The sequence below is a fragment of the Sphaerodactylus townsendi genome, linkage group LG06 (assembly GCF_021028975.2).
Source record: "Sphaerodactylus townsendi isolate TG3544 linkage group LG06, MPM_Stown_v2.3, whole genome shotgun sequence".
In the NCBI taxonomy this organism is placed as follows: domain Eukaryota; kingdom Metazoa; phylum Chordata; class Lepidosauria; order Squamata; family Sphaerodactylidae; genus Sphaerodactylus; species Sphaerodactylus townsendi.
The window spans coordinates 99,725,931-99,748,407 of NC_059430.1; the positions used below are offsets into that span (position 1 = coordinate 99,725,931).

At 46.4% G+C, this 22,477-nt stretch overlaps 1 protein-coding gene across 4 annotated transcripts in view; it reads left to right on the top strand.

Moving 5' to 3' along the window:
• The window catches only part of KCNQ4 (potassium voltage-gated channel subfamily Q member 4), a 109,184-nt gene that overhangs the window by 60,824 nt on the left and 25,883 nt on the right, over positions 1–22,477 (top strand). For all 4 annotated transcript variants that reach the window (XM_048501443.1, XM_048501445.1, XM_048501446.1 and 1 more), the window contains exons 2-7: positions 9,459–9,549; positions 13,515–13,641; positions 16,331–16,506; positions 17,676–17,801; positions 18,894–19,004; positions 20,318–20,413. In XM_048501443.1, the coding sequence (XP_048357400.1) occupies positions 9,459–9,549; positions 13,515–13,641; positions 16,331–16,506; positions 17,676–17,801; positions 18,894–19,004; positions 20,318–20,413 (727 nt within the window). The remainder of the gene's footprint in view (positions 1–9,458; positions 9,550–13,514; positions 13,642–16,330; positions 16,507–17,675; positions 17,802–18,893; positions 19,005–20,317; positions 20,414–22,477) is intronic.

Below are 22,477 nucleotides of genomic sequence, written 5' to 3' on the forward strand. Positions count from 1 at the left end.
GAGTTGGCAGGGTTTGGCATCTGATATTTATACCAGACCCAGCCAGTCAGGAGGTTTCCTAGTTCCTGCCAATGAAGGGCTGGTGTTTTTATGTGGAGATAGGTGCTGGGAGAAGGATGGTCTTTGGCACGCTTGCAGCGTTTCGGACAACTGTGCACAAGGGAGCAGGGTATTGAATGTTGAAATTGATCTGAACTAAGTAGACCCCAGTCTTTGGCTCTGTGAGTCTCTACTCCCTGTGCAATCCTAAGCAGAGTTACGCTCTTAAGTCTATTCAAGTCCATTGAAGTGAACTCATTTACTCCAGTTATACCCTTCCCTTTCTCCCCAATGGGGACCCAAGCAAACTTGTATTGTTCTCCTTTCCTCCATTTTATCCACGCAGCAGCCCTGTGAAGTGTGGTGTGCTGCATGTTTGTAAGTGGTCAGAGATCACCTAGTGAGCTTTGATAGCAGAGTGAGGATTTGAATCTGGATCTCCCAGATCCTAGGCCCCTTCTGCACATGCAGAATAATGCACTTTCAATCCACTTTCGCAATTGTTTGCAAGTGGATTTTGCTATTCTGCACAGTAAAATCCAGCTGCAAAGTGCATTGAAAATGCATTATTCTGCATGTGCGGAAGGGGCCCTAGTGTAACACTCAACCACTGCACTCCCTGCCTCTCAGAACAGTTCAGATGGGCGTAACTGCGCTGTTACACTTGACAAATAATCTGTGCTATCTTTTTCCGACATGGAGTTGCTTCATCTTGAGAAGCTGACGTAGACCAGCTTCAGAATAAGGCCCCTGAGACCCGGCTGTAGATTTTTCTGTTGGAAGAGATCACACAGCCTTCCTCTGAAGCTCAGATTTGGGGCTTAATCATCCCTTTCTCTCCTTTCATTTTCCGTTTTCAAAGCCGCCTCCATCAGCGGTATCGGGATCCTGCGGGTTTCCCATTTCTGACACCCACTCCTCCTGCCTCTCGGGGCTAAGCAGTTTCAAATTCTTGTGTGGTCTGTCTTTCCAGTCCAACCCAAGACTGTTCCCCAGATAGGTGAAGATGTTTGCTTTTACTCATTCCTTTTTTTAAAAAAGCATTCTAGTTTAGAGAAACCAGCCGCTGAGTGCCCCCTCCCTTCCCCTAGGTTTGGAATCCCAATGCCAACGGGATCCATCATTAAGATCTATGGTTCCCTTATACCACCGGGACCATTACCCCCTCTTGCTAAAGGGACTAGGTCTAGATAGGACGCCATCCTGATATATTGATATACTATAATTGCTGTTTTTATTATAACTTATGGACGCTTATGATGTTTTATGTGATTTTATGATGTACACCGCCCAGAGCCCTTCGGGGATTGGGCGGTATATTAAATCAAATAAATAATAATAATAATAATAATAATAATAATGAAGTTGCCCTAAGTCAGCTGTGACGTGATGTTAAAAAAAAATCCCCTCATGGGTGTCTTTTCTGATGAAGAGAACTAATGGTCAATTTAGGGCGTTTCCCCACTTACCTTTGCTGCGCGCTACTCTCAGCGCGCGGCATCTCTGGCGCGCGCCCGGGCGTCCCCACGACCCCGCGGTCTTGCCTGGGTCATCAAAAGGCGCCGTTTAGAGGAGCGCCAGGGATGCCGCGTGCTGAGGGGGCGCGAGAGCGGCAGCGTCGGGGCAGCTGCACTGTCGCTGCCCCTGTAGTGGGGAGTGCTGGAGGACCCCGCGCTACTTGAGGAGAGTAGCGCGGGGCTTAAGGTAAGTGGGGAAAGGGCCTTAGTCTGTTTGCAGAAACCTGCGGGAAAACTTTTCAGGCAGGGTTGCCTCATTTGTCCCAGGGACTTTGGTGATGGGTAAGAAATAAGTACACAGGAAATAAATAAATGTCTGCCTGAATATGGCAGCAGGGGTGGGGAGGGCAGTGATGCATGTTTAGCTGTGATATCCTAAGCAGAATTTCACCCTTCTTAACCCAGTGACTCCAGTGGATTTAGAAGGGTGTAATTGCTTAGGACCAGAAGCGTATCACCCAGGGGAACATATGGAGTCAAATGTCCCCAGGCTGGGGCCGTTTAGTCATGTGGAGGGGTCGGAAAATTGCTGTTGTTTGGTCATGGGGGGGGGGGAGGACGGCCACTCATATGGGGGAGGGCAGACGTGCACGGAAAGCTCAGATTTTGCACCGGGCTACATTTTCCCTAGATTCGCTTCTGCTTAGGACTGTTAGTCATCTCCCACGAACATTCTTTCACATAGAAAAAACAAAAGCATGAGAAAGCTAGCTCATCTTCTCCCTGACAGACTAGCTTTTTATGTTCAGGAACTTTTGCTCACAGGCACAGATTAATCCACTGGTTTCCCTCGCAGCCTGAAGTGGAACCGTTCATGAGAATTTCTGTCCCCTTCTTCTCTTCTTTCCCTACACTTGCACCAGAATAATGATTGTTGGAATTCTCTGTTGGAATAAGTAAGGGAATGTCAGTATCCCCCCCCCACCCTTTCAACAAAAACACCTGCATTTTTTCAGATTTCCAAAGGGAGAATAATCATTGGGTGAGTGCCACTGGGGTAGCTCAATCAGCATGGCAGATGGAAGATCTGGTGCAAATCTCTTGCTCAGCCGTGGAAGCTTGCTAGGTGACCTTGAACTAGTCATTCTCTAGAAGCCTAGCCTACCTGACAGGGCTGTTGTGAGGATAAAATGGGGAAGGGAGAACTGTATATGCTGCCCCATGTTTCTTGGGAGGCGGGGAGCCAGATGTACTGGGCTGATGTCACCTTTGTTTTACTTTGCTGTCCCTATAGCCCCTGAAACCTCTGTAGCACTGTGCGGTCTAATTATGATCTAATTAAGCCTGCAATACCTTCTGGTCTCCCGTTTTTAAACTACCACAAACTGCAGACTTGGGAGTTTTTCCTTGTGCCCTGACATATTCTCTCCCTGTTCCTTTATTTTGCACTGTACATTTAGCCTTATGATCGCATTACAGTTCCAGGAACTTGAACACTCATTGAATATTTTGACAACTCGATTGTCCTAATCAAAAGATATTAATGCTGCCGGCCAGTTTAGAGGTTTTTTCCCCCCCTCACACACTCACACTGGTGCCGCCAAACTAGGTCTCTTTAGAAATGAGTCATACCACTGAAATCAGGTTCTTGGCCCTGAAATTATGTCCATACATAGCAAGCTTGTGTGTTTTTGTGCTACTGTATGTTATATGACTTGGTTCCCATTCTCCCAGTTCCCGCTTATCAACTTCCTATTGTGAGCTACTTTGGGTTCCTACTGGGAAGAAAAGTGGGGTACAAATGAACTTAAATAAATAAATGCAATAACCTTGATGGAGTAGTGGTCTGATTCAAAAGAAGGCAGTTTCCTACACTTGTTCAAGAGCACCAGCACAGGAGGTGTCCCATCCACCATTTGCCATATTGTATTTATTTACTTCATTCATTCGCTGCCTTCCCTCACCCTACCCCTAACAGCATACATAATTCTCCTCTACTCCATTTTATCCTCACAACAGTCCTATGAAGGAGATTAGGCTGAGAATGAGGTCATTTCTGCACTTGTAGTCTCTTTCTCCTTGTGTATTCATTCCATAGGGGTTGGATTCTCACATATGCACGTTTCCCCCTCTCCTGAACTCACCGCACCTCAGATGAGAGAATCTCCATGGCTTCTGAAACCTCTGAAAGTATTACTTTTCTTCTCCTTTTGCAGGGAGAGTTAAGGGAATCAACATGTATGTTGTTTAATTTGGGTTTTCTCACTCCTCCTGGCTGACTGCGCCCACACAGCAACAGTTTATCCTGCTGTTCTAGGGACCTCTTCAGAAGGCTCAAAGGATCAGAAGGGTTCGGATTTCTTCCATGCTGCGGGTCTACCACTTGAGAAATAAGCCCTTGAAACTGACCTAAGAGGAAGAAAAAGAAGAGTTTGGATGCATATCCCCCATTTCTCTCTTGTAAGGAGAATCAAAGGGGCTTACGAACTCCTTTCCCTTCCCCCTCCACAACAAACACGCTGTGAGGTGGGTGGGGCTGAAAGAGCTCCAAAGAAGGGAGGGGAGATATGGAATTTGTAATTTGCTTTTGGTTTTAACTCTGTACACCAATAAAAGTATCTGTACCTGGTTTTAGCTCAAAATGTTTTTGGAAGCCGCTGTGAACCACAAGCAGAGGGATAACGTGACTTATTAAAAATAAATAATGAAATAATTAAGTGCAGTTGCTAGATTTGCAACAGGGTTTTACCACGGTGTCTGCTGGAGTGAACATCAGGAAGCATTAGGAGCTTAAGGAAAACGGGCTGGATTGGATCAAAGCTCCAGACCTTGTCTAGTGTCCTGTCTGGTAGTTCTCTGTGGAACATGAACAAGCAAGCAACAGCCCACCACCATCACCCTCTTATTATTTGTCAGTAGAATCCATTTAGAGGTAAACTGCCTCTGAACAAGTAGGTTCCATTTTGCTCTCATAGTGGACATGCACTGATGGACCACAGGTCTGTCAAAAAATCAACCTGACTAAATGGCCTAGTCATACCTTACGACTGTGAATTAGAAAGACGAACAATTCTGTAAATGCTGCAGCAGCACATAGATTAACAGAATAACACCTTTGTTGACCAAGGGGCCCAATTTATTCTGACCCCCCCCCCCCACACACACACACACACAAGTTTCACAGAGGCTCAGAAGCAGAATTGGGAGAATGGGTTCTGTGAGCTGGAGTGGGGGTGGGGGCGATAGGGGAGAGAAATCCCACCCATGAACTTTTCTCTGCTGGCAGCAGTTTGGAACTGCCATGAATTGACCACCAATCAGTTTCGCTGAATTACCCCTAAGTTGTAGTGTTAAGAGGGAATGGGGGGCAGGCATAACCTGGTATAATTTGATAATATAATAGGATTTGTTTGCCCCAAGTTGGGTTCAACTTATTTTCTCCAGATACACTGGTGCAATCTTTGCTCTCCACCTCTTTCCCCGGCCCACTAAGCAGTGAATCTTGCAAGGAAGCAGGGAAAAAGCAAATCTTACAGACTCAGAACCAGCGCGATGTAGTGGTTAAAAGTGGTGGATTCTAATCTGGAGAACCGGTTTGATTCCCCGCTCCTCCATGTGAACGGCAGATTCTGTCTTGGAGAACCAAATTAAATTATTCCCCAGTCACCCTCGTGCAGCCTGCTGGGTGACTTTGGCCCAGTCACGGTTCTCTCAGAACTCTCTCAGCACCACCAACCTCACAAGGTATCTGTGATCCGGGAAGGGGGAGAGAAGGTGATTGTAAGCCACTTTAAGACTCCTTTCAGTAGAGGAAAGTGGGGTATGAAAAACCAGTTCTTCTTTTTAATAAACAAGAGTTTAATTATGTGAATATGCATGCTTTTCCTTAGCTTGCATTATTTTTTCTGCTTCTGCTGTGTCAAGGGGAGGGGAAAGATGCTCCACTGAACACATGAAGTCTTGTTCTGTGACCATTGCAAATTCTTCTTAATCGCCTTCTGGTTTGGAAAGTTCTTTGGAAGTGTAGACGTACAGACATAAAGGCTAGAAACTTGAAGAGGAGTGGGATATGGAAGCTGTAGTTTTCAGGATTCCAAACTCTGCTGCTGAAGCCAACTTGTATGGCTTTTCTTTTCTTTTTCTTGTATGTATTTTTGCAGCCCTGAAACTGACAAAGAGCGTTCTACCCAATCATAAAATATCCCAGGAACCGCAAAGCTTGAGCCACAATCATTCAAAATAATACTACAGTTATATATTAAGTGCAGCTGTGCTTTAAAAGAGTTAACTCTTTTAAAGGGCAGTTGTACTTAACAATGAGTATACATTCGTAATATTATTTTTAACTATTGCTACCCAACCTTCCAGGTTCCTTGTCTGCAACGGGGTCCCCAATCTTTTTGAGCCTGTGGATACAGGAGAGAGAGCCAGTCACGAAGGTGGTGACTACAGGAAGTGGAGCCGTGCACACTCTATAAGCTTAAGTTCAGGGAGAAAGGGGGCAAAAAATACACTGGAAAAGAGGAGCAAGAGAGACTAAAACCAGCACAGTGGTGGCAGCTGCCACAGAAATGTTATTTTAATCTACCCAGTGAGTTGGATCCCAGTGACCAATCAGAAGTCCTGTTGGCCCCACCTACTTTCTAACAATGCTTGGTGGGTACCAGGAAAAGGGTTTGGAGGTGCCACTTTGGGGACACCCACTCTATAAGGATATTGACTCTGATTCATCACATGTATGTTGGGGATGCAGATACTAAGCTTGTCTCGTTGTGAGCTTAGGAAAGTTGTGTCATGTGATCCCACATTAAGCAAATGTGAGATTAGCTGGTCTTTGCATATTTCGTTTTGCTTTTGTTACCTCGTGGCAGAGAAGGTGCCTCGAATGTGTCGTAAAGTATCACCCAGCCTGATCACTATTCTGTCTTTCCTCCCTTACTGGGCCAGACATTTCCAGTCCCACCTCTACAGCCACAAGGGTTAGAAACATCTTTTTTAAAGGAGTCTTCAAGCATCCAATACTTAGCCTAGGTACAGAATTCAACCCTTGCACCTTGCGATCCTTTTGGTTTTTAAAAATGAAATACAGCAATGTTTTGTAGACAGGGTGGGTCTTGATTCCAGATTAAGGAATCTTTCTATCTTTTGTGGGATTTTATAGACGCTGGTTTCCTATATTGATGCGCAAGTCCCTGCTGCTGTAGCTGACTGCAAACAAACAGATTCCTTTTTGTCCACTCTTCCACTCTTCCATGAGCCTGTTCGGCCAGTTATTAAACAGTATACATGGTGTATTCAGCAGCAGTTCACGCTTTCACATTTCCACACAGCCTGTCATTACCGTCTACGGCTCTGCAGACAGTTGCTTAAACAATGTGCAAACCAGTCAGATGATTAAACACTTAAAAAAAAACAGCCTTATTGGTGGTGTTACTCCAGTCATGGTGGTGGAAAGCGCCATCCATTAGCAGCCAATTTATGATGCTCCCATAGAGTTTCAAGGCACAAGACAAAGAAAGGTGGTTTGCCATTTCCTGCCTTTGCATCTTGACCCTGGGTTTCCTTGGTGGTCTGCCATCCAAAAACTCACCAGGACCAATCCAGCTGTTTCCAACATTTGATGAGATCAGGCTAGTGTGGTGTTCCTAATATTATCAGTTGGTCGCCTTGCACAATCTTAGGCGAGTCACAGTCTTCCCCTTCTGGATGTCTTAGTCTTCCCCCACCCTGACCTGAACGACCTAAATCTTGTTAGATCTCAGAAGCTAAGCAGGGTCATCCCTGGCGAGAAAGTGGATGGGAGACCGGAGGAAATCCAGTGTTGCTATGCAGAGATGGGCAACGGCAAGCCCCCTCTGTTTGTCTCTCGCCTCGGAAGCCCTCTGAAATTGCCTTAAGTCAGCTATGACTTGATAGCAAAAAAGTCCGCTAATGGGTGTCATTTAATTATCTGACTCTAATCATGCCTGGCCCTGGTAGAGAATTCGTTTCACCTACTATGCAGCTACAAGGTGGAAGGACATATGAAACTCTGCCAGCACAGCAAGGGGTGCTGCTGTTTGCCATGTTGCTCATGTTGAACAGTTGTGGGGTAAAGTTGTGGGGAGCAGCAGTGGCGTAGTCGTTAAGGGCAGGTGTACTTTAATCTGTAGGAACCGAGTTTGATTCCCAGCTCTGCCGCTTGAGCTGTGGAGGCTTATCTGGGGAATTCAGATTAGCCTGTACCAGGGGTCTACAACCTGCGGCTCTCCAGAAGTTCATGGACTACAATCCCCATCATTTGTAGTCCATGAACATCTGGAGAGCTGCAGGTTGCAGACCCCTGGCCTGTATACTCCAACACATGCCAGCTAGCTGACCCTGGGCTAGTCACAACTCTACAGAGGGGGGAAGGGAAAGGAGTTTGTAAGCCCCTTTGAGTCTCCTACAGAAGAGAAAGGGGGGATATAAATCCAACTATTTTTCTTCTTCTTCTAAAGACATTTGAGGTCCTGCTAGTGAGTGGCTACGGCTGTCAGAAACAATTCATTTACTTGTAGAGCTTTTCACATTTGCAGAGTCACACCATCCCTAGTTCTGTGGGGCTTGACAGAGCTAGATATCTTTTCCCTGTGGGAGAAGCAAATGTTCTAACATGGTTTATCTGATTGGCATAGATTGCAGTACTTTGGCCAGGTTCCTGTCCCCCCCCCCCTCTCCAATCTTGATGGACATTTGATTTAGATTTTCCTGTGTCAACAGTTCCCTGCATGGAGAAACCTAACACAGAAGGGAGCATGCAGAGCTATGTGTGCTCTACTTGTAGGGAGGTTTTAACTGGGGGACATTCAGAAATTGTGTTTCCCCTACCTGGGGGGAAAGGTGTATTCTGCTGAGATGCTGAAGCTTTCACTTCATGCTGAGCTTGTTTCAGGAATCTGGGAGCAGATTGGCATCACAGGGGCAAGAGGACTAATGACCCCAAAGTTTGGCATAAAGTTCTTTGCACCTGCAGGGAAGATGACCTTGGGAGGTTTCTCTGGCTTCATCTCTTGCTCTCTGCTGCCATCTACAGCCAGAGCATGCTTTTTGCATCTGAGCCGGGTGCGCATTAACAGCTCCCATCAAAGTATAAATTCTATACGCTCGTTGGCAGGACTAGCTGAAATATTTTGGTGCCTCGGGCAGAAAATCACCCTGATGACATGCATGCTGATTGAGAGAGAGTGCAGTTTCACCAGGATGTCTTTCTGACATTCCTCTTCATTTCTATTAAAGTTGGAGGTTTGGATTTGAACTTTCACCCACACGATCGTCTAGTTTTGATTGGATACCAAGACCTCCAGGAACAGGTGCAATCCGGAAAAGTATCTGTCTCAGCCTCCCCCGGCACCACAAAATCACAATCACAAAAAGCGTCCATCCTCTCTTGGTGCTTTTTTTTTTCAGTCAAGGAGGTCTTGCAAGCTGCTTTCCTTAAGACAAGATTTAATTTAATAGCAAATTCGGACACTGAACAGCCCAGCAAAACCCTTCTGTATTCATTATTAATCCATTTGAAAAAATTCGCACCCCTTCTTTCTGCCCTCGTTGAGGTCACAAAGCAGCTGTACCTAATAAAAACAATCATGAAGATCCAAACAAAAATAATACCATTTAAACCAAGTTCAAATGCATTTAAAGTACAATAAAATACACACATGTAAAAATGGCAGGCGAAACCTGGGGCTGGAAGGAGCGAACACTGCAGAAAAGGCACACAATACACAAAAGGCTTCACCGTTTAGCCGCTGCGCAATAACATTAAAAACCCCTGGAACAACTTGGCATAGGATGGGATTGAGTTGCGCATAGATTTGACGAAAGCGGTAAATGGGGTACAGTAATGAGGAAGGAATCCATTCCAGCAGTTTCCGTTTTAGAGCGGGCATCGAGGCTGCCAGCCTATGCTAATTCAATGTTCCCTTCCCTTTGTTGTTCCAGATTTCTGCTGGTCTTCAGTTGTCTGGTCCTGTCTGTGTTTTCAACCATCCCAGAACATCAAAAATTCGCCAACCAATGTCTCTTCATTCTGGTAAGAGGGGACCTCTATGGTTCCCTTCTCATCTGTCTTGTTTTCTGCTGTCTACCTGGCCCCCCATATACACACATGTCTATTTTTTCTTTCCTCCTGTAAGTCCTCCCACCTTCTCCCCTCCAGCCGGCTCCCTTTCCTCTCATGAATTAAAGCCATTTCTGCACAGCAAAATGTACCACTGTGTACCACTGTTTTTTTAAAAAACCTGGGTCTTTTTTATCTTGGGATGTCTGTCCACACGGCTGCCCATTTTTTGAAGGAATCCAGTGAAGCCCAGGAGGAAATACTCCAGCTTGTTTTGCACGAGCCCGGGACTTCTGTATTTACTTTGGAAGCATATCTGAGCATGCCTGGTGTCCCGTGTTTCACCTGCTCTCTGAATCAGCCCAAGATATTTTGGGACTGAAAGTTGCCTTCTGCAGATACATGATCTCTCAAGCTAGTCTTGTCTTCTCTGACAGGCAGCTGCTCTCCAGGAGTTCAGGTTGAGACATTGGCCTAACATGATTGGTCTTTTCTCCTCTGACTGGCAGCAGCTGTCTTAAACGGAGGTCTTCCACATCACCTCTGCCCTGATCCTTTTTCAAACTGGAGACGCCCAGGATTGAACCTGAGACTCGGTGCATGCAAAGTTGTTGCTTTTGAGCTGTTGCCTCTGAGGCACAGGTCCTCCATGAAGATGAAACAGATAGAGGTCCCTCGTGCCATAGAGTTGTCAAGCTTGGTATTGTCTGCTCTGTCCAGCAGCTGCTGTCCAGGCTCTGCTGAAGGGGCTGCAGAGGGAACTTGGAACTTCTGCATCCAAAGTGGTCATCCTGTCCCTGAGCCTCAGCCCCACCCCTGGCATGAAAGATCCAAATAGCATCCCCTCAACCTGCTGGAACCAAGAGTTTCAAATTATTTTAAAATGTTTTGATTGTAGCTGCTAAGGGTGACTTGAGTATTTTTCTCCTGTGCTGTTTTCACTACCAGAATCCCACCCACCCCTGCCCCGAACTGCAGTTTGCCCCTGTGGTTCACTAAGGTCTGTTGGTTGCATGTTGCCCAGAGGGGTTATTTGATTTCAAGGCAGAGGGCAAACTCTGAAAACTGACGAAGCAAAGAAATACTTGGTGTGAATTAGATTCTTCATATGGAGAGGCAGCACGTGTCCCAGAACATGAATGTGGGGGATAAGTTGCCCGAGCCAGGCCGTCACTACGTTGTTCACAAGTTATTTTTTATTTTATTTTTTAGATTTAATATCCCACCCATCCCCTTTCAGATTCGGGGCACCGTCCACATCTACTGAGCACACTTGATTTTTCTGTATATGTGCGCTGAGTCATTTTCACATTATGTTCATTGCATGTACAGCTGGAGGTGTGGTTTAAACCCCATGCTGGTCCCAGTTTCATTTGTTAAGTGAATGTGTGTCGACTCTTTCTTATAGTATACACACACACCTGCAGGTTATGTATATGTTCGCTGTAGTGTGTGAACAGGGCTACTGTGTGTGAAAATGCACTAGAACAGAGGTGTCCAACTCTGGGACTTCAGATGTTCATGGACTACAATTCCAATTGGCCATGCCAGCAGGGGCTGATGGGAATTGTAATCCATGAACATCTGAAGTGCCAGAGTTGGACACCCCTGCACTAGAAGCTGGCAGCTAGGTTCTAGTTGGAGGCTAAATGATGGACTTTTGTCCTGACCCAGCAAATATTTTGTTTTATAACTTCTTAACCTTCCATCTGGTGTTCCTCCACTCTGGTCATTACCTCAGTCTGTGTAAAAAATTGCAAATGACAGTGAGGGAAAGGTGTTTGGGGGGGGGGGGGGGGGGCCAAAACCAGGAGGAAAAAGAACTTTACAAAAGCAACATTTTCCTGAACTGTCAAAAATGGCTGATGCTGGATTTCTTCCGACTGAAATGGAGACTAAATTAAGAAGGGCCGTGTGACTTTCCCTTGAGTAAGCAAAATAGGGGCATGTTTGTGCAAAAAAATAAAATAAGGTGGGGGGGGAGGCGACAAGGCAGGACAAAGCTGACACGGCGGGAAAATACACCCTCATTGACTTCTGCGTGGAGGGGGCGGGAAGGCACCCGAGGGGGCGGTTTTGGATAGAGTCACAGGACGGGGCTGCGGGCGCTTCCGTTGACTTTCCCATCAAACTTTGGCAAAGGCCATCAAGCTGCAAGCATTATTTCCTCCTCCCCACCCCAGCCCCCTCAGGAGTCCCAAACTTAGGCACTGAAATAGAGTCCGTAACAGAGACATTGAAAACCAATGATGTCATCTTGCCTTGAGTGGGAGGCAGCACAATGGAATAGAAATAGTGTCTAGAAATAAAATGATGAGCTGGTTGTGAGTGGGGGTCATGGGGTGCTACAGGTCTGTTTTCGGTTCATCCATCAAGACCTGTTTTGGGTGAGAAAAACGAGCACGTGGCAGGCGACCTGCGTTGTTATTTCAGGTTGATACACGAAATTTATCAAATGTGTTCGCAGCTTCCTCCCAATTCCCCTTAATCCCTACTCTTTTGCCATCCTCTCCACAGCTTTCCTTGATCCACCTGGTGTCTGATCTGCCAGGTTCTTTATAGCTGTCCTCACATTCAGCATGGCAGCCTGCAACTCTCAGTCTGACCCCATTTTTTTAATACCCATCCCTTACCTTCATTGAAGTTTTCCCCTCAACTATACTGAGAGTATTGTGTCAACAGTCTGTTACATGAACAGTCACCCTGACCACCCAGTGCTCACGGGTCTGCCGTGCAACCTGAAGGGTGAGAGGCTCAAAGTTAGTCAGTGGGTGACAGCCGGACTTAACACAAGATTTGAGAAGATTTAGGCAGTGTCCGAAATGGCCAGTTTTGTGGGGTTCGTGCCCAGTCCATACAACCACAGTGGGTCCTTTCAGGGCCCTCTGAACTGTCTTGCTAGATTTGTGATGAGCCCCCAAAATGTCTGTTTGAAAAGTCAATTCAACGTAGCAGTGAAAACCCCTCTCCTGTTCCAAAGAGATCTCTGCGCTGTCTGAGGTCCGGCCTTTGGTTGGAAAGAGATCAATGATTTGAAATGAGGACACTTATATTTAGAAACCAGGCCCCAGTGCCGCCCAAGGTCTTTCTGAGCTCTGCTTGTGGGGTCCACAGGGGCTTGTCCAGGTGGCTTGGTCATTGCACTGCAGCAAAGGCTGGAAGAGGAAGAAGAAAAGAAGTCACTTTGCTCACAACTTGAGCTTTAGTTTGGGGCACTAGAAAAGTATAAGAGAGAGTTACCTTGTTGGATCATACCAAAGGTTTATCTGATCCAACACTCTATCTAAAAGTGGCCAGTCACCTGCCTCCCAAAAGCCTGCAAGCTGGGCAACAAAGTTATTAGCCTTACTTTGGGGTATGCTGCCACTATACATGGAGGTTCCATCGAACTGCCATGGATAAACTTTGCCTCCTCCTTGAATTTGACTTATCCCTTTCTTAAAGTTGTCCAGATTATCAGCCATCTGCCACATTGTGCGGCAGTGAATTCTGTACTTTCGGTTATGTGTTCTACAAATTTTGTTTTATTTATGTATTTACTTCACCCTACCTTTCTCCCCACTAGATATCTAGAGTATGACCTCCATTGTTCTCCTGTGCTCCATTTTCATTCTCACAACAACCCTGTGAGGTTGGATTGAGGGCATAACTGGCCCTGGTTACCCAGCAAGCTTCCACGGCAAAGTGGATTCTAGTTTGATACTCTAACCACTATACCACACTGACTTCCTTGTGCCCATATGTTCTGAATCTGCTGCAAATCAACTGCATTGAGTGGTCTCCAACCTCTTCCTGTCCATGAGACTCAAGAGGGGGGCAGGAAAATGTCTCGGGAATTGGCTTCCTTCAGACTCCTTCTCCCCACCCCTCTTGATTTCTAAATCATGTTTGGGTGCAAAATTCCACTCCTGACTTCTCTCTCCTTCTTTTGCTTGCAGGAATTTGTCATGATTGTGGTTTTTGGGATGGAATACATCATCCGGGTCTGGTCGGCGGGTTGCTGCTGCCGTTACCGGGGATGGCAGGGACGCTTTCGATTTGCCAGGAAACCCTTCTGTGTCATAGGTATGGCAGAAAGACCCCACTTTCCCCTAAAGTAGGTGGGAAATGAGGTGTCGAGAAGAGACAGGTCCAGGGATTCCTCTTTAGAGGGTCAGGAGTCACCTCTGCGTAAAGTCCAGCAACTCCAAACAGCTTGAACTGGTCAAACAAAACAAACAAATCCATTACAGAATCTTTTTAAAATCCCAAGAAGTTTTACCTGCAAGATTCATTATTTAAATTTAATCTTATTCTTATAATGTTAATCTTATTAACATTATTCAAGTTTAATCTGCAGATTCATTATTTAATCTGCAGATTCATTTTCTCTCAGGCCTACATCCCCAAAGGAAACGGCTACATTTTGGAGATATTTTTCCAGTCAGGAAATTGAGCCTTGATTTCTTAAATATTTTATCCAGCTCAAAGGTTCCTGTTTCCAGGCCTTGTTTTGGTGCTAGGGCAGATAAGGAAAGATTTGGGTGCCATTTTATCATTTGGGCACATCTCCATCCCTGTCTCATGGCACAAGTGTAAGAATTGTATCGGTATTATGGCCCTGAGCTGAAGTAAGGCCTGTATCCATTGGTTTTAGGAGCTGCAGCTGGAGTGGACACCTTCTATGGCCTGATAACCACATCTGGGTCCCCACCTGCTTATGAGGGGCTCCAGGTCAGAAATGGGCTTTTCTTGTTTCTGGCATCAGCTGGCAACAGAAATAGAAGGTGCCAGAAACGTCCAGGTCAAGAGCCATTGGAATGGGCCGTGACCTGGATATGGCGCTCTTTCCTCCCCTTAAGAGCACTGGGCCCCATGAGACAACTTGTCCTACCACCCATTTGGTTGATACTCCAGAAAATATTAAGCAACTTGCTAGTTGGGTGAAATGTTTCTGTGGGCAAGATATAATTTTCCAGTTGCTGAACTCTGGTCCTATATTTAGGACTCGAGGCACCCTAGGATTCCTGGCTTCCCTAAGCTTGGAAAATTGGACTTTAAAATGTCATGAATACAATGGAAATGGTCAGTAACAAATCCTTAACATCGGGGCATGTCTTGAACTTGGACAACCCTGAAAGGGTGGTGTGCCATTAGCCCTGCCCCACCAACTTGCATGTCATACAAAGACCCTTAACTGTGACTATGATTTTCTCTAAGTGTTGTCAGACATACACATGGAAGATGGGAAGTTTTCATGTGGAACAAGTACTCCAAGTAATCAAACAAAGATTACTCGATCATGAAAGACAGATCTTGCTGCCGAACACACCAAGCATATTCTCACCAGGTGCCTTAGGCATACCTGTAAAGTATGGCATGCGAGCAAACTACCTGTCTTCAGTCATTACACCACTACAATGAAGAGCCATTTCCCTGGCAAGATAAAACGTCTTCCCCTCTTCAGTAATAGTAGGAAGACTCCAACACATTCCTTTCCAGGAGAGACTCACTATGCCCTTGCAGTACTGGTTTGCCAGAGACAATTCTATGCATCATCTTAAATTGCCCGCTTCATGATGACATTTGTTCTCATTTAATTGGCCAAAGGAAAGTTCACTCTATTTGGCCACAGTTCTGATGGAAAGATCCCACATAGAATATCCTGGACTTAAAATAGGACAATAAAATGATGCCTTCTGGACAATGTAGTATTAGACTGGTTTGGGTGGGTTTTCCGGGCTATGTGGCCGTGGTCTGGTGGATCTTGTTCCTAACGTTTCGCCTGCATCTGTGGCCGGCATCTTCAGAGGTGTATCACAGAGGAAAGTCTGTTACACACTGTGTCCAGTGAGAAGGGAATGTTTTAGTGGGGTATAATTTTAGAAAAATAAAACATTCCCTTCTCACTTTTGCCAGGCAGCGTGCTGTTGAATCTCAGTCGTTCAGCCTAGTCTGTTCACATCTTGGGTGTGATAGTGAGTAGGTGTGCACAAATGAGGTACAAAGGTGTGAGCTCCAGACAAAACTTATGTGGATGTTTATCCTTTCATCAGCTGGGGTTGTGGAGTGCCTACTTGGGAAGGGAAAAGTTGTGGGATTTAAACTGGGAGAGATTTCGGATTTATGGATTAAGAACCAAATTCCATATCACAATTTTTCATGGATTCCCCAACCTGACTCTGATTCAAAGTTGCACAGACATGTTGGGTGGTGGAAAGTACTGACAAGTTACAACCAACTTACAGTGCCCTGTGATAAAGCTTTCAAGGCAAGAGATAATCAGAGGTGGTTTGCCATTGCCTGCCTCTGTGTAGCCACCCTGGACTTCCTTGGTGGTCTCCGATCCAAGAGCTAACCAGCACCGCCCCTGTTTAGCCTCCAGACCAGGGCACAGCCTTAATTGCCCGTGTAGAACCCAGAACAAAATCAATGTAATATCTTTTATTAGGACTGACCAAATCGAAACAAAGAAATTGTGCAAGCTTTTGAGCTCACCAGAGTTCTTCATCACTCTGGATGTTACAAAATTTAGGTGGCAGGTAGATTTTTCAGGCCAGGACAAACCCTGCCACTCCCCCCCTTTTTTTCATTTTCCTTCTCAGATGACAGATTTGTGTTTCTGTCCCAAAGTGATGCAGTAGTCAATTCTTTTGTGACTTTAGCCCCAAATCCGTGGCTCTCCTTGAGTTGCTTGGCCCCTGGGCTAAATTCAGGGAGAAGCAGCACATCTAGAGTGCTTGGCCCTGAATTGCCGTTTCTTCCTCTGTTCCAGATTTCATCGTCTGCATCGCCTCTCTGGCTGTCATTGCTGCCGGCACCCAGGGGAACATCTTTGCTACTTCGGCCTTGCGCAGCATGCGCTTCCTGCAGATCTTGCGCATGGTCCGCATGGACCGCCGTGGTGGCACATGGAAGCTTCTGGGCTCGGTGGTCTATGCACACAGCAAGGTGAGTGGCTAAGGAGCCAGGTAGTCTGCAGGGTGTTGCAAGGGAGTCCAGAACGGCAGAGGCCTGCATTTGAGAAGCAGGAAAGTCAAGGCACGGATTCTGGGGAATGATCCGGTGAGTCACCTGGGTTGTTTTTGTTCAGGAATCTTTCACCTGTACAGACAGGAGTGGTGATTGCAAGACAGTAATTCTGACCTAATAATCTCCAAATCTTAAACGCAGAACAAGCTTTCCTTCCCCACGCTGGCTTTTGACACTCCCCTCTTTTAGGTCGCCATAAATAGTCTACAGTGGCAAAAACAGTCAAGAGCCTTGTGGCACCTTAAAGGCTGCCTTGTTTCTTTTGCCCAGATCCAAGAGCTAACCAGCACCGCCCAGTGTTTTCTGTCATGCGTTTATTTTCTTCATTTGTACCACACTTTTCTCCCTAATAAGGACCCAGAGTGTCTCATAGATTGCTTCTCCATTTTGATCTTCACAACAACCCAGTGAGGTGGGTTAGGCAGATAGTATGTGACTGGCCCAAGGGCACTGAGCAAGCTTCCCTGATAGAGTAAGGATTAGAACTTGGGTGCCTAGTCCAACAGTGACCACTGCACCACACCAGCTTTCAGTCCAGGGAGGCACACTTCAGTCAACAGTAGATTTCCCTGGAGTTTCCATTCCCATTGACTGGAAATTATTCACTCAACTGATGAGGCAAAAGCCACGTTCGCATTATATTTATTAGTCTGAAAGGTAACACAACTTTCTCCAAGAACCAGCGGGTTGTAGTGGTTAACAGCAGGTGCACTCTAATCTGGAGAACCGGGTTTGATTCCCCACTCTGCCACTTGAGCTGTGGAGGCTTATCTGGTGAACCAGATTAGCTTGTGCACTCCAACACATGCCAGCTGAGTGACCTTGGGCTAGTCACAGTTCTTCAGAGCTCTCTCAGCCCCACCCACCTCACAGGGTGTTGTGAGAGGGGAAGGGAAAGGAGTTTGTAAGCCCCTTTGAGTCTCCTTGCAGGAGAGAAAGGGGGAATATAAATCCAAACTCTTCTTCTTCTTCATTGAGTTTTGCCAACTGGCCATAGGAAATGTTTAGCTTGGGAGCTACTGTGTCAGCCCAGATTGTTCTTGAGTTTACACTCTGAAGTTCACTTTTCTGCTCTCTGACGCATGCAGGAACTGATCACGGCCTGGTACATCGGTTTCCTGGTCCTGATCTTTGCTTCTTTTCTTGTCTACCTGGCGGAGAAAGATGCTAACCTGGAATTTGCAACTTATGCAGACTCTCTGTGGTGGGGTACGGTAAGTTCACTTTGTTGGTTCAGGCCTGGTTTATTTTGGAGATCTGGTGTCTTGTGGGGCAGGAGAAAAGGATGGAAAATAGGCACCTGTGTGATGTTGGTGGGAGTGGAATGATTCACTCATCAGGTGAAGTGCAGAATTGATTGTTATGCTTAGGATGCAGAGTCTGCATGTGATCAGAAAGGTGCAGGACTGGAATGAGCAACCGGATTGGACACTGAGGCAGTGGAAGGAAGCAGATGTACGGCGCAGAAGCAAATATGCGAGGCTGTTAGTAATTAGGGAGTGAAATCCTTCCCTTCTTGTGTCTGTTGTTCTGTTGTGCACATTGAAGGCACTTGGGGTCACCACAAATTGAAGTGTTTAACAGTGGCGTAGTGATTAAGAGCAGGTCACCCTAATCTGGAGAACTGGGTTTGATTCCCAACTCTGCCACTTGCGCTGTGAAGGCTTATCTGGAGAACTAGATTAGCTTGTGCACTCCAACACATGCTAGCTGGGTGACCTTGGGCTAGTCACAGCTCTTTGGAGCTCTCTCAGCTCCACCCACCTCACAGGGTGTTTGTTGTGAGGGAAAAAAGGAAAGGAGATTGTCAGCCCTTTGAATCTCCTTACAGGAGAGAAGGGGGTGGGGTATAAATCCAAACTCTTCTTCTTCTTCTAACCCAGCCTGATGGATGTACATTTCTGTGTGAACTCTGACTCATATGTTGGTGTTGGTGGAAAGTGCTGTCAAGACACAGCTGACTAATGGCAAGCCCTGGAATTTTCAAGGTGAGAGATATCCAGAAGTGGTTTGCCACTGCCCGCCTGCACAGAGCAACGATGGACTTCCTTGGTGGTCTCCCATCCAAATACTAACCAGAGCTGACCCTGTTTAGCTTATGAGATCTGAAGAGAACAGGCTAGCCTGGGCTGTCCAGCTCATATGCTGAAGTCAAACGTTGTTGGTCTTTAGGGTTGTATTGACCGCCCAACTGAATGGGAAGTTGCTGGTAATCCAGAGGTTGGCTGGTGTTCTGAAGTAGCTTCTTTTGCCGACAGTCCAGGAAAAGATGGAAGGCTGACGGCCTCTCTCCTCTGCTTTTACAGATCACGCTCACAACTATTGGCTATGGAGACAAGACACCCCATACGTGGCTGGGCCGGGTGCTGGCAGCTTGCTTTGCGCTGCTGGGCATCTCTTTCTTTGCGCTGCCTGCCGTAAGTAGTGCATGGGACAGCCCAATTTGGGAATGCTGGATAATTGGAAAGAGATCTCACAAATGGATACACGATTACTCCTCTGCCATCCTTGATCCTAGGGACTGGGGTAAATGTGCAGTCATTCCCTACCTCTTGGTTTTTTGATGGCCCTCAGTCCAGATACACATGTGTGTTGAAAGTAAAGGACTGTACGCTGTTTCCTTCCTCAAGACAGAGCGGGTCCTACCAGTAAGTCAGGTAGGGTCAAGACACTGACATCTTTTCTCTATTATACCAACATTATCCATTTGATGTGTAGATTGCTACTCTCAGGGACTTCCTTCCTTCCTGCTTCTTCCTCCTCTTCTCCTCTCCACACCGCTCTTATTTGCACTCTCCATCTTGCACCATGTGTGCAGAGGGATGCAGACTGCATCCATCACCATCTAGCCAGATAGATTATCTCTTCACTTTTCTATCCTGAATGGAGTTCACCAATAAAGACTCCTCTTATTAGTTAGAAACTGCAAAATGACTTCAACTTTTCTTGGTGCCTGTGCACACACGCATGCCTAGGGATGCTCTGCTGTGCTTAGCCTCCGTGCACTCTGCTTGTAATGCAAAGATATCTCATTCCAGAGAGATTACCAACAGTGTGGACCAGGGGCGGAGCAAGTGGGAACTGCGTCCGGGGCACACGTGCACCCTACGCCCCCGCCCGCCCTGCCCCAGCCACCCCCTCCACTCTCTCACCATGCTCCCTTGGCGATACACCACTGGTGTGCACCATAAGCCCACTTACTTGTATAGAGCAGTGAAATGGTGTTGTGCTGAGGGTGAGCAGATCCTCCCCATACCCTGTAGTCTCAAGAACTTGCAAATCTCTTTGTTTTTGCATGCATTTTACTGATTTGTGATCCCCTGCCCCCACACATACACACACATGCTCCATTCAGTTGTTCGGAATAATGGGGATAGTGAAGAAAGGAGTCAAATCCTCACAGATCTGGGATCCAACCCAGAAGCTACAATCAGAAAACTTTTCAGTTGCTCCTTCAGTCACAAGATGGAGGAGAAGGGAATGCCTCAGCCAGGCAAGGCCTCTATCTCCTACCAAGCCAAGCCTCTCAGGGCCAAGCAGGTTCCAGCAGAAGCTGCGATGTTGGGATCCACATCTGAGACTGGATAAAAGAGGACAGGTTGTTGTTTTATGAAGCATCTTTGTCCTAAAAACTCTGGGAGCCTACTGTCAGGTCAGGTTTGGGACCAAAACCCTTGTCTCCTTTCCTGCCATTGCTGAGGGGTCTGGCCCATTTCTGTTTTCCACACAGGGAATTCTGGGCTCAGGGTTTGCTCTTAAAGTCCAAGAGCAACATCGGCAGAAGCATTTTGAGAAGAGACGAACTCCAGCAGCCAATCTGATCCAGGTAAGTTTAAAGAGAGAGAGTTGAAGGGGACAAGATTTCAATTTTTGAAGAGCCAAAATCCTAGCACTTATGGTTGTGATGATAGCCACTAAGCATGTGCTGAAATTTCTGAAGCTGGACAGGAAGCTGAATAAGTTTTGCAGGGCTTTGGGGTGGACATCCAGAGCCCTGCATAGCACTTTCCTTTCCTTGACACCAGGGGCTTTTTTGTATGCTCCTGGGAGCCGATCTATAAGTATTGGAATTGGTTTGGGCATGGTTCTTTAATGCATCTGCCCTCCCCCTACATTTCCACAGCTGTGGAGTCAGTTTATTTTTTTTGTACATGCCTTAAATAGTCAGAATTTTCCCAGCTTTCAATTTTTAAGAGAAGTAAATCTTTAGTGGGGTGTTGTGTGGTTTCCGGGCTGTATGGCCATGTTCCAGTAGCATTTTCTCCTGATGTTTCACCTGCATCTGTGGCTGGCATCTTCAGAGGATCTGAAGCAGCAGTGGCGAAGTGGTTGAGAGCAGGTGCACTCTAATCTGGAGGAACCAGGTTTGATTCCCTGCTCTGCCGCTTGAGCTACGGAGGCTTATCTGGGGAATTCAGATTAGCCTGTGCACTCCCACACATGCCAGCTAGTCACAGTTCTTCTGAGCTCTCTCAGCCCCACCTACCTCACAGGGTGTGTTTGTTGTGAGGGGGAAGGGAAAGGAGTTTGTAGGCCCCGTTGAGTCTCCTTCAGGAGAGCAAGGGGTGGGATATAAATCCAACTCTTCTTCTCTTCAACTCTTCTTTAGCTTTCCCCTTGCAGAGATATACTTTTTCCTTATAACTCAGGAAGGGAGGAACTTAGAAATTTACTTTGAAAAAAATGAAAGCTGGTAATTCAGAGAACGGGCGTGACCTATCATTACAACAGTGTTTTGATATTTTAGTACCTTAAAAAATGAAACAATTCATCTGTGTGGGGGGAGGGGGAGCAGTTCAATTATGATTTCCAACCAACCATCAAAAAGTAGACCGCAGGTGTGTGGGAGGAGCTGTGACAAGAAAAGAACAAGAAGACAAAACGTTATGCATGAAGGAATAAGGCAATTCAGAATCAGCTTTCATCAAAGATCAGGGTAATAACGGTCTCCAAAGAAACAAGGATAAAAACAGAAAACAAGCAACAATAACATTGAGAAAGTGAAAAGCATGAAAATGTGTGCAGAAATCAAAGGATAAACCAAAGCAGTATGAGCCAGAACAGCCCCCCCCCCCCCCCAAAAAAAAAGGAAAGGAAACAAAACTCATGTGGAAAATCCTTTGCAGGGCCGGACTATATTGTGCCACTGTGCACCATTTATACAGGTCGCAGAACTGAATACAGAATTTCAGCCATTTCTAGTCTGGGGCATCTCGGTTGGGCTGGTGTTCTCTGGTGGTCGGCGGAAGGGTTTCCTGCACCCCCAGAAATGTCTCTCCTTGCTGTCTCCTTTTAGTCTAGCAGTGTTTGATATTACTCAGGTGTCCTTCCATTTCAGGGCTCTGAAGCAGGTTGAAATTCAGTGGGTGTGTTTTTCCCCTCCTGCTGCATCCGAGATTCTCTTGTTGGATGTTTCCTTGTCCCTCACTGCAAGGAGTGGAGGGTCAGAATGCTGAAATCAATGTGGAAGGAGTTTTGCAGCGTCAGACTTTGGGGAACCAATCAATGCCTGCCTCCTCAGCTCATCTTTGCTTTCCCCACTCATGACCTCCTTTATCGGCCCCGATTCCCTTCCCTCAAATCCCTGCCTGCACCAATTATTCTGGCTGTCCCTGTGTTAGCCTTCTATTGTGTTGGAGCCTGTTGTTGTAGGGACAGATTCTGGCTGGTCTGCTGCCGAAGAAGGGAGGTCCTGACGTATCGTCTGCATGTCTAGATTTGGTTCTCTCCTATTGTAGTCCCAAAGGTGAACCTTTGGACCCCCCTTGTTATCTCTCTGGTTCAGAGAACTTCCATGACAAAAGGAACCCCTCAAGCCCCACCCACCCCCTATCTTCTCCTGCCAGCTTGCCCACTTTCCCATGACTGAAAGTGGCTCCAAGTTGCCTTT